Below are 13,028 nucleotides of genomic sequence, written 5' to 3' on the forward strand. Positions count from 1 at the left end.
TTTAGAAAAGACAGAGGAACCAGAGATCAATTGCCAACATCTGCTGGATCATCAAAAAAGCAAGAGAGTTCCAGAAAAACATCTATTTCTGTTGTATGACTATACCAAAGCCTTCGACTGTGTGGATTACAGTAAACTCTGGAGAATTTGAAAGAGATGGGAATACCAGACCACCTGACCTGCCTCTTGAGAAATTTGTATGCAGGTCAGGTAGCAACAGTTAGAAATGGACATGGAACAGCAGACTGATTCCAAATAGGAAAGGAGTATGTCAAGGCTGTATATGGTCACCCTGCTTAATTAACTTGTATGCAGTGTACATCATGAGAAATGCTGGGCTGGAAGAAACACAAGCTGGAATCAAGATTGCCAGGGGAAATATCAATAACCTCAGATATGCAAATGACACCACCCTTATGGCAGAAGATGAAGAAGAGCTAAAGAGCCTCTTGATGAAAGTGAGAGAAGAGAGTGAAAAAGTTGGCTTAAAGCTCAACATTAAGAAAAGTAAGATCATGGTATCCAGTCCCATCACTTTAAAGCAAATAGATAAACAGTGGAAACAATGGCAGACTTTATTTTCTTGGGCTACAAAATCACTGCCAATGGTGATTGCAGCCATGAAATTAAAAGACGCTTACTCCTTGGAAGAAAAGTTATGACCAACCTAAACAGCATATTAAAAAGCAGAGACATACTTTGCCAACAAAGATCTAACTAGTCAAGACTATGGTTTTTCCAGTAGTCATGTATGATTGTGAGTGTTGTACTATAAAGAAAGCTGAGCACTGAAGAACTGATGCTTTTGAACCGTGGTGTTGGAGAAGACTCTTGAGAGTCCCTTGGACTGTAAGGAGATCCAGCCAGTCCATCCTAAAGGAAATTATCCCTGAATATTCATTGGAAGGGCTGTTGCTGAAGCTGAAACTCCAGTACTTTGTCCACCTGATGCGAAGAGCTGACTCATTTGAAAAGACCCTGATGTTGGGTAAGATTGAAGACAGCAGGAGAAGGGGACAACAGATGATGAGATGGCTGGATAGCATCACCGACTCAATGGATGTGAGTTTGGTTAAACTCCGGCAGTTGGTGATGGACATGGAGGCCTGGACTGCTGCAGTCCATGCAGTCACGAAGAGTCAGACACAACTGAGTGACTGAACTGAACTGAACTGAATATCAAATGCTTCCTTAGTTGTAACTCCATGGACATGTAATTGAATGCAAAATTGTTTGTAAACAAACCAGGGATCAGAAATATGAAGGTTACAATATTAGTTTCCTAATGGAAGAAGATGCGAATGTGGACAAGAAACAGTTCTCTGACAGGGAAAAATAATATTTTTTCTTATATAATATAATGACTATAGAAGAAAACTCATTCTGCCAAACTGCGTATAGGATAGTCCTTCCATGAGAGGAAATCTATGGATGACAAAGTGAGAAATAGAGGTAACTGACCAAGAAGCCCTTGACCAATGGGTGTATTTTCATGTATATATTGCTTGAAAAAGAACAAATTTCATTAGCTTTTAGATATACTTACATTGCAACTGTATCACCACAGACTATAAATTTCTATAACATAAATTTCAGATTAAGACAAGACAAAATTGTTTCACTCTAGTTCACTCCTATGTTGAACTCATGTTCTATTGTGCAATGAGTTCTCTCCCAAAGAACAAAATCAAGTCTTGTCTATTCATCTTCCCTGAGAATTTACTGTGATACATTACAGCATCAGTTTCCTTTCTCTTATCATGTGTTCCATTCTGTTCATAATCCTTCTTTTCACACTCTTTTTTATTTTACTATATCAAAAATAAAAATGCAACCCAGCTCACAGTGAACCCACTCTGATCTAGCACTTATGCAGCTCAAGTGGATCTAGTCTATGCCTAGAAAGAGAAAAGAACTAAGACTACAAGGAATTTTCCCTATGTTCCCTTCTTCCACAACCCAATGGATACAGATACCCAGATGTCCATGTAGCAGTTTTGAAATTCTGTGGTGTAGGGAAAAAAAAAAAAATTCTGCCATTCAATAGATCTCTTGTGGAAAGTGCTCTCACTGGTAAATATTTGCCTTCTATTTATTCTAGCCAAAAGTTTAGTAGTAAGGAAAAGGCACTCTACATGATTTTAACTATTTACAACCCTTGTGGCTCAGACAGTAAAGAGTCTGCCTCCCGTGTGGAAGACCCGGGTTCGATCCCTGTGTGGGGAAGATCCCCTGGAGAAGGAAATGGCAACCCACTCCAGTATTCTTTCCTGGAAAATCCCTTGGATGTAGGAGCCTGGCAGGCTACAGTCCATGGGGTCGCAAAGAGTCGGACATGACTGAGTGACTGCACTTTCTTTCTATTCTATAACGAAAAAAAATAAATAAAAAGAATATATAATTGCCAGAGTAACTGGTAACAAAGTCAGGACCAAAATCTATCTCTTCTGAATATAAATTCACCTCTTTTCATGAATTCAAATAGCACCATGTGAACCTGACAAACATGTACTCTGAACAAATCTCTTCACTTTAATTCAGTTTTTGATGTAGATGATGTTTTGTTATGTTATAAAGAAGTGGCTTGTTTGGCCATTTTAAAGGTCTATTGAATTTTATGTGTTTTGATTAGCTTTTTTAATTATTTACTCATAATGCGTATTTTTCATCTAAACAGACACCACTGATTGATTGTTCAATGTGTTAATATTAAAACAGATGCCAAAGTCTGCCTTTGAAGACCTTAACTTGTAAGAAAACTTTAATCTTAATTTGATTTTGCTTCCTGTGTTAGGAAGTGGACACATTTAGTATTGCCGTGGACTTTTCACTAGTTAAAACAGATTGAGTTTCTCTTTTCGTTAAACTTTCAGCAAAAATGTTTATCTCTGTTCTTAACCTTGAAGCGCTGTTATTTATATGAGTCCCCAGGGATTTCTGAGACAGAGTAAAACAAAAGTGTTGGGAAAAAAAGATGTGGCAGACAGAAAATTATCAAAGCGGAAGCAAATGAAACTTACCAATTCTGTGTGGCCAGCACACTTGCAAGTTGTAGTACCCATTTATTACATGATAGGTGATTTGGTCTATAGTACATTCCTATAGTCATCCTTACCTCCATGTATTTTGCTATTGCTGCCTCCTCAAATAAGTAATATTTTCTTGCCTTAATTTGTATTAAAAATAATCTAGTATTTTCTGCTCAGCACTTTGTGAAAAATTTTCCCTTTGCTCCTGCAAGTCTGTGACTTGTTCCTTATACTGACAATGCTTACCATCATAATCCATGTCCTTTTATAATTAATCTTGAAATAGTTATACCTGTGTTCTGCACCAAAAGAGAAAGAAGAACACACCCAGTTAGAGCAATATGTTAAAATTATTGACTAATAATGGATTGATAACATTTTTTGTTCAAACATTAAAAGCAGGTGAAGCAAGGTTGAAGTTAAAAATGGCAATTTAGAAAGCAGAGCAGAGGAGTGAAACTTTATTTTCTTGATATTGCAAGCATGAGTAAGGAATTGAGTTTTTCCCTTGAAAATTCTTCAATCATTTATTAATCATAAGTTTGAAAAATGTTCAATAAATCACAGAGTAATTTTGCATTGCTTGCTATATTTCACAAAATATTTTTCAAGTACATTATGCCACTTAATGCTTAAACATTTTTTGAGGAAAGCACAGCAATACTTTACCATTATTAAAGATAAGGAAACTAAGTCTTAGTGTTTTAGTATCTCCCCTATCTATGTTCAGAGTGAAGCTGGGACTTAAATTGTCATGTATTTACTGAGCTTAAATGTTGAAGTTAATCCTTGTATCTTGTTCTCTGTGAATCATATTTTGCTTTCTGATATTCTCAATAAATCTCCAAGCTTCAAAATGCAGGATTTATTAAGCTTTTCAAGGTCCTTTCATTTTAAACTTTACATGAGTCTACTTTCCCTGAAAGCATCTAGTTCAGCAAGCATTTTCTATGTTCTCCATGTACCAGAAAGTGTGCTACGCATGATGATTCATGCCATTTCTCAACTGGTAGACAAGTTATATCAGTATCATCTGGAAATGTGGAAAAAAATACCAGTTTTAGACTTCAGTCTGAATTAGTCAATTGAATTTCTGGGGAAAAGAATGTAGAGATGTTTAGTCATAATTTCTAATAATCTGACCAAGAGCTAACTGTGCAAAAATTAAATGAATTAAAATTTTTTTAATTAAATTTTATACAAGGGATAAGGATTGTAAACATTGCAGGAGGACAAAACAGATCTAGGCTTGGATCATGTAATCACTCTGAAATGTGTGAATTACAAAGGGATGGAGTAGGTCATAATTAAAACCTATCCATGGCGCACGTTATTTACAATGTGGGAATTAGAACACATGCAATAAGTAGTCGTTCAACAGACAGCTGCCTCCCCAGAAAGGTTAAGTAACTTTGGATAGTTTATAATAAGTTAGATAAAGGATCCTAAGTGCTTAGATCTGAAAGGTCTTTGCATTAATTTACTAGGGCTGACATACAAAATACCAGACTGGGTATCTTAAACAACAGAAATTTATTTCGTTGTAATTCTAGAGGCTAAACATCCAAAAGCTAGGGCTCAGCAGGTACTGTTTCTTCTGAGACCACTCTTTGGCTTGCAGATGGCTGCCTTCTCGCATCCTCTCCTCATGTTCTTTTCCTTGTGCATGCCCGCCCCTAGGATCCCTCTGTGTCCTAATTTCCTGCTGCAAGGACACAGGTCAGATTAGATTAGGGTTCAGCCTAATAGCCTCATCTCGATTTAATCACTGCTGTGAAAGCATTATTTCCAAATACAGTCAGACTCTGAGATAGTACACATTACAGATTCAACATACAGCTTTTGAGACACAGTTCATCCCATAATGGCATTCAATACATTTTAGTTGTCTGACATTTCGCCCTGTTCCCTGTTTCCTCTTTAGGTCCCACTCAACCTCTGCATCTACTTAGTTCCACTTGCTGCTCAGAAGTTTTTTCTTTAGCAAACCTGATAACCTCAAAGCTTGTTAATGAGGATTAGTTTGTGCATTGGTATATTTTAGTGCTTCTAAGCAATATATTTGCATAGACTTGAAGGCAAGTTTGGTGTCTTTACAAGGGAGTGTGTAGGGTGAAATTTTCTGGTTTGTAGCCTATGAATCCGCACCTCCTGCATTGCAGGCAGATTCTTTACTTCTGAGCCATTGGACCATTGGAGAAGCCATAGGACCTAGATAATCTGTGCGATTTTTTTAATTTTTATTTTTATTCTATTTTTTTAATTTAGATCATTTATTTATTTTGCTTTACAACATTGTATTGGTTTTGCCATACATTGACTTGAATCCACCATGGGTGTACATGTGTTCCCCATCCTGAACCCACCTCTCAACTCCCTCCCCATCCCACTGATTTTTATGAGAGTCTGCTTTTTTCTTTTTTTTTTTTTAACCTTTCTGTATTCCAAAGAGAATAAGTTATAAATACTACTGTAATGTGACCTTTTAAAATTGTATCACCTTTTCCCTCTGGAGAGAATGTTCAAGCTTTATAATCTGTGTGTCCTTCTTTACTTCTAGCTTTCAAATTTTTCAAACATATGTGTCTCTGTTTCCTTTTCTTGTTGTGAGCTTTAGAGATGAGAAATATCTTTTTCTCACTCTTTGCTTAAATTCTTCTTAGTGAGAATTCTGTCACAAGAAACAATTAAGGAAATATTAATGCAGTGTTTCTTTTTAAATCTGATATGCTTTAGGATTGCACCTCTCTTGTTAAATTATTTTTAAGCCTCCATGACTGATCTTGCTTTCCATCAGATCTCTTACCCCTTGTATACCCTCTGTAAGGCATTTCTAAAACACTAAGAAATCCAACAAAGTAGGGCCTGTATGTCAACTTCATGATCATCCTTTAGAAATGTCTGTGAAAGGTGTGTGCATTTTTCATTGTTCTCTTTTCAGAATGAATTAAAATAGTTTCTCATGAGTAGTTTTAAGTTCTGTTTTATATTTTCATTTCATTCAAGAGTTTTCCATTCAAAAGTTTACAAAGGGAAGTGACATTTATATTTTCAGGTTTGATACCAAGAATTATCTGAAATTTTAATAGTCAACATGGGTCTTTTCCATAATTTCAGCTAATAAGTAAGAAAACTTAGATTTCTACTGCATTATTAATTGCTCTTGTTTTGAGTCAATGTATCGGTATTTTCAGGGATGAAGAACCAGGAGGCCAGCTGGTAACAGATAAGTTCCATATTGACTGGGATTCAGTACTTGTTGACACAGATAACATCATCATTGCACGGTTTGATGGCAGAGGAAGTGGATTTCAGGGCTTGAAAATTTTGCAAGAGATTCATCGACGATTAGGCTCAGTGGAAGTAAAGGACCAAATAGCAGCTGTGAAGTAAGTAGGTGTACATCTTCTTATTGTTCGTCCTATAGTGAATGCTAGGTGTGTAATATATAATACTATTAATGCCAAGAGGATTATGTCTTAATGATTAGACAACTTTCTAGGTTAATTAGATAGACCAGCAGTCCCCAACCTTTTTGATCCCAGGGACTGGTTTCATGAAAGACAATTTTTCCATGGACCAGAGAGAATCTATTGCCACCACTGGTCTGACAGAAGGTGGAGCTCAGGCATTAATGTTAATAATGAGAGGGTCATTATAAATATAGATAAAACTCCACTAACTCACCTGTCTCTCACCTCCTGCTGTGTGACCCACTTCCTAAGAGGTTATGGGCAAGTACCTTTCTGTGGCCTGGGGAAAGGGACCCCTGATATAGACTATTTTTTCAAGTATCTTTCACACTCATTGATATAATAAAAGAATTATCATACATCCCCCTCTAGAGTTAGAATTCACTTTGGATTTGTGAAATGGGAGAGACCTTCAATAAACTACAATATTATTTATTTATAGTAATCACAATGTCTATTATTTTCCCAGTTAATTACAGTTCTTGAGCTTTCACAAATACCTTTCCCACATGGGTGAGAAAATGTGAACTGAGAAAGCTAATAGGTTCTTTAACACAGCGTATAGATATTAGCTAGGATATTGTTAAAACATAGATGCTAATTCAGTAGGCCTGTAGTGGACCCAAGATTCTGCATTAGTAACAAGCTAACAGGGGAGACACCCAAACTGCTCCACTACTCTGACAAGCAAGATTTTGGTGTACAGTACCCTTCCATATGAACAGAGTTCTAACCACTAAAGCAGTTCTTGTTTGACTTCTGTTTTGCCTTTGTTTTTCCTTATGGCTAAGAATGAATTTCCATTGTTCATTTAACTCAAGAAGATATAACTATAATTTTTTTCATTTCAGATTTTTACTGAAACAGCCATACATTGACTCCAAAAGATTAAGCATTTTTGGAAAGGTAAACAGTAGAAATATGTGTGCGTACATTACCTGTTTCTATGTGTACTTGTATAATTACTCTCTTCGTATTACTATAATTTCTATTATCCTTTAAATGAAACATTGTAATTAATATTATATAAATTCAGTTATTTATTAATTCAGCAACTATGTACTGTGTATCTCTAACTGGAACCTGGTGTTAGAAATAGAGCAACAGTAGGACAAAAAAAGAAAACAAGGAATCTGTTTTCATGAAAATTATCTTCTAGAGAGGAGAAAGAGAAAGTAAACAAGTAAATTAAAAACATAGTTTCATCTGGTACTATGTCTTTTAAGGAAAACAAAATAAGAAAAACTGATGGATGAAAGGCACAATGTTATTAGATTGAGTGGTCAAGTAAGGCCCCTCTGATTTAAGTGATATTTAGGTGGATACTTAAATAACAAGAAATAATCAGTCATGTAAATCTGTTGAAGGAGTGCCATCCAAAGAAGGAACAAGGACCACAGACTTGGCAAAGACTACAGGGCTTAAAGACTAAAAGATGACCAGTATTCATAATTATATTGCTCTGCTCTTGCATGATAGTTACTTCCTTTTAAAATAATTTTCTATTAAAGTATAGGTGGGACTAGTTGTAAAGAACCCACCTGCCAGTGCAGGAGAAAAAAGAGACGTGGGTTAGATCCCTGGGTCCGGAAGGTCTCCTGGAGGAGGGCATGGCAACCCACTCCAGTATTCTTGCCTGGGAAATCCCATGGACAGAGGAGCCTGGTGGACTACAGGACATAGGGTTGCAATGAGTCAGACATGAGTGATTACAGAAGCACAGTTATACCATATAGATACAAAACTAAATAGGAAAAAAAATTTTTCCTTGAAATGGACACTCTTAGGATTTACTCTCTTGTTCTGTTGTTCAGTCTCTGTCGTGTCTGACTCTTTGCAACCCCACAGACTGCAGCCTGCTAGGCTTCCCTGTCCTTCACCATCATACGGAACTTGCTCAAACTAATGTCCATGGAGTCAGTGATGCCATCCCACCATCTCATCCTCTGTCATCCCCTTCTCCTCCTGCCTTCAATCCTTCCCAACATCAGGGTCTTTTCCAATAAGCCAGATTGTCACATGAGGTGGGCAAATTATCAGAGCTTCAATTTCAGCATCAGTTCTTCCAATGAATATTCATGACTGATTTCCTTTAGGATTGATTTGATTTTGGATTGGGTTGGTTTGCAGTCCAAGGGACTCTCAAGGAGTCTTTCTTCTCCAACACAACAGTTAAAAAGCATCAATTCTTCAGTGTTCAGTCTTCTTTATGGTCCAACTCTCATATTCATACATGACTACTGGAAAAACAATGACTATATGGACCTTTGTCAGCAAAGTAATATCTCCGCTTTACAATTTGGAAAACTCAGCAGTGGCCACAGGACTGGAAAAAGGTCAGTTTTCATTCCAATCCCAAAGAATCCCAAAGAAAGGCAATGCCAAAGAATGCTCTAACTACCGCACAATTACACTCATCTCACATGCTAGTAAAGTAATGCTCAAAATTCTCCAAGCCAGGCTTCAGCAATATGTGAACCGTGAACTTCCAGATGTTCAAGCTGGTATTAGAAGAGGCAGAGGAACCAAAGATCAAGTTGCCAACATCCGCTGGATCATCAAAAAGGCAAGAGAGTTCCAGAAAAACATCTATTTCTTCTTTATTGACTATGCCAAAGCCATTGACTGTGTGGGTCACAATAAACTGTGGAAAATTCTGAAAGAGATGGGCATACCAGACCACCTGACCTGCCTCTTGAGAAATTTGTATGCAGCTCAGGTAGAAACAGTTATAACTGGACATGGAACAACAGACTGGTTCCAAGTAGGAAAAGCAGTACATCAAGGCTGTATATTGTCACCCTGCTTATGCAATTTATATGCAGAATACATCATGAGAGATGCTGGGCTGGAGGAAGCACAACCTGGAATCAAGATTGCCAGGAGAAATATCAATAACCTCAGATATGCAGATGACACCACCCTTATGGCAGATGATGAAGAAAAACTAAAAAGCCTCTTGATGAAAATGAGGGAAGAGAGTGAAAATGTTGGCTTAAAGCTCAACATTCAAAAAAGTAAGATCATGACATCTGGCCCCGTCACTTCATGGCAAATAGATGGGGAAACAGTGAAAACAGTGGCTGACTTTATTTTGGGGGGCTCCAAAATCACTGCAGATGGTGACTGCAGCCATGAAATTAAAAGACACTTACTCCTTGGAAGGAAAGTTATGACCAACCTAGACAGCATATTAAAAAGCAGATACATTACTTGGCCAACAAAGGTCTGTCTAGTCAAGGTTGTGATTTTTCCAGTAGTCATGTTTGTATGTGAGAGTTGGATTATCAAGAAAGCTGAGCACCAAAGAATTGATGCTTTTGAACTGTGGTGTTGGAGAAGACTCTTGAGTGGCCCTCAGACTGCAAGGAGATCCAACCAGTACATCCTAAAGGAAATCAGTCCTGAGTGTTCATTGGAAGGACTGATGTTGAAGCTGAACTCCAGTACTTTGGCCACTTGATGCGAAGAGCTGACTCATTTGAAAAGACCCTAATGCTGAGAAAGATTGAGGGCAGGAGGAGAAGGGGACAACAGAGGATGATATGTTTGGATGGCATCCCTGACTCAATGGACATGAGTTTGGGTAAACTCCAGGAGTTGATGATGGACAGGGAGGCCTGGTGTGCTGCGGTCGATGGAGTCGCAAAGAGTCGGACATGACTGAGCGACTGAACTGAACTGAACTGAATCTGCATACAGGTTTCTTGGGAGGTAGGTAAGATGGTGTCATATTTCCATCTCTTTAAGGGTTTTCCACTATTTGTTATGATCCACACAGTCAAAGGCTTTAGCGTAGTCAATGAAACAGAGGTAGATGTTTTTCTGTAATTACCTTGCTTTGTCTGTGACCCAGCAAATATTGGCAATTTGTTCTCTTGTTCCTCTGCCTTTGCTAAAACCAGCTTGAACATCTGGAAGTTCTTGGTTCATGTAATGCTGAAGCGTACCTTGAAGGATTATGAGCATAACCTTACTAGCATGGGTGATGAGGTCAATTGTTTGCTGGTTTGAACATTCTTTAGTACTGCCCTTCTTGGAAACTGAAATGAAAATGGACTTTTTCCAGTCTTATGGCCACTGCTGGATTTACCAAATTTGCTGACATATTGAGTGCAGCACTTTAATAGCATCATCTTTAGGATTTTAAATAGCTCTACTGGAATTCCATCCCCTCCATTAGCTTTATTAGAAGCAGTGCTTCCTAAGGCCCACTTAACTTCACAATCCAGAATGTCTGGCTCTGAGTGAGAGACTACACCATAGTGGTTATCTGGGTCATTAAAATCTTTTTTGTATGGTTATTCTGTGTATTCTTTCCATCCCTTCTTGATCTGATCTACTCTTATTAGATATTTGCCATTTCTGTCCTTTATTATGCCCATCTTTGGATGAAATGTTCCTTTGATATTTCCAATTTTCTCGAAGCGATCTCTAGTCTTATGCTTTCTGTTTGTTGTTTTCCTCTTTTCTTTGCATTGTTTGTTGAGGAAGGCCTTCTTGTCTCTCCATGCTTTCTGGAACTGTGCATTTAGTTGGGAGTACCTTTCCCTTTCTCCCTTGCTTTTCCTCCTCTCTTTGCTCAGCTATTTGTAAATCCTCCTTGGACAACCACTTTGACCTCTTGCATTTCTTTTTCTTCAGGATGTTTTGTTTGCTGCCTCCCATACAATATTGTAGACCTATGTCCATACTTCTTCAGGAACACTCTTTCCTTGATCTCATCCCTTGAATCTATCAGTCACCTCCATTGTATATGCATAGGGGATTTGATTTAAGTTGTACCAGGTGGTTTTCCCCATTTTCTTTAGCTTAAGCCTGAGTTTTGCTATGAGGAGCTGATGATCTGAGTCAGCTCCAGGTCGTGTTTTGCTGACTGTATCCAACTTCTCCATCTTTGGCTACAAAAAATGTAATCAATCTGATTTTGGTATTGACCATCCGGTGATGTCCATGTCTAAAATAATCTCTGGTGCTGTTGAAAAACAGTGTTTGCTATTGACTGGTGCATTCTCTTGGCAGAATTAAATTAGCCTTTGCCCTGGTTCATTTTGTACTCCAAGGCCCAAATTACCTTTTACTCTAATTATCTCTTGACTTCCTACTTTTACATTTTAATCTTCTATGATGAAAATGATGTCTTTTTTGGTGTTAGTTCTAGGATGTCTTCTAGGTCTTCATAGAACTGATCAACTTCAGCTTCTTTGGCATCAGTGGTTGGAGTATGGACATGGATTACAGTGTTGTTGAATGATTTGTCTTGGAAAAGAACTGAGATCATTCTGTCATTTTTAGATTCCAATGAAGTACTGCATTTCAGACTGTTTTGTTGATCATGAGGGCTACAGCATTTCTTCTATGGGATTTTTGCCCACAGTAGTAGATATAATGGTCATCTGAATTAAATTAACCCATTGTTGTCTATTTTAGTTCACTGATTCCTAAGATATCGATGTTTACTCTTGCCATCTTCTGCTTGATCATGTCCAATGGACCTAACTTGATTCATGGACCTAACTTTCTAGGTTCTAATGCAATATTGTTCTTGACAGTATCAGATTTTACTCTCATCACCAGAAAAATCCACAAGTATTTCTGCTTTGGCCCAGTCACTTTGTTTTTTTCTGGAGCTACTAGAAGACGTCCTTCCTCTTCCCCTGTAGCATGTTGGACACCTTCCAGCCTGGGGTGGGGCTCTTTTTTGATGTCACATCTTTTTGTCTTTTTATGCAGTTCATGGGGTTCTCACAGCTAGTGTATTGGAGTAGTTTTCTATTCCCTCCTCCTGTGGATCACGTTTTGTCAGAACTCTCCACTGTGACCTGTCTGTCTTGGGTAGCCCTACACGGCATGACTTATAGCTTCATTGAAATATGCAAACCCCTTCAACATAACAAGACAGTGATCCACAAAGGAGCATACATAACATACAGCAGTATTAACTGCGTTTATCATGTGATATATTATATATACCTGGTGCTTATTTATCCTATAACTAGAAGTTTGTACCTTTTGGCTGACTTCATCCAATTCCCCTACCTACCTCTACAATACTGCGTTAGTTCCCATTTAATGTCTGTTACACAACATAGTGATTTGATATTTCTTGGTGTTGCTGAGCTGGACTAAGTCATGTCCGACTCTTTGAGACCCAGTGGACTGTAGCCTGCTAGGTTCCTTTGTTAAAGGGATTTCCCAGGCAAGAAATACTGGAGTGGGTTGCCATTTCCTTCTCTAGGGGATCTTCCTGACTCAGGGATCAAACCTGTATCTGTTGCTTGCAGGCAGATTCTTTACCTGTGAGCCACCTGGGAAACCCTACTAAATCAGAGGAAGCATATTATAGTTACAAACCTGTTCTTCCCTTTTTTTCATCTTTTAAATTGAGATATAATTGACTAAAAATCACTGTTTATAATAATATTGTATCTAGAAATGAGATAGTTTGCATAGTTTCTGTCTTGAGATAGTTTCTGTCTTGTTATTTTTCAGGGTTCTTTTATCTCATCTAGACATTGTATTTATT

General features: G+C 37.8%; 1 protein-coding gene across 2 annotated transcripts in view; it reads left to right on the forward strand.

Annotated features, from left to right (window-relative positions):
- The window catches only part of DPP10 (dipeptidyl peptidase like 10), a 714,846-nt gene that overhangs the window by 685,209 nt on the left and 16,609 nt on the right, over nt 1–13,028 (forward strand). For both annotated transcript variants that reach the window (XM_061135190.1, XM_061135191.1), the window contains exons 20-21: nt 6,224–6,418; nt 7,354–7,408. In XM_061135190.1, the coding sequence (XP_060991173.1) occupies nt 6,224–6,418; nt 7,354–7,408 (250 nt within the window). The remainder of the gene's footprint in view (nt 1–6,223; nt 6,419–7,353; nt 7,409–13,028) is intronic.

The sequence above is a fragment of the Dama dama genome, chromosome 33 (genome assembly GCF_033118175.1).
Source record: "Dama dama isolate Ldn47 chromosome 33, ASM3311817v1, whole genome shotgun sequence".
Taxonomy (NCBI): domain Eukaryota; kingdom Metazoa; phylum Chordata; class Mammalia; order Artiodactyla; family Cervidae; genus Dama; species Dama dama.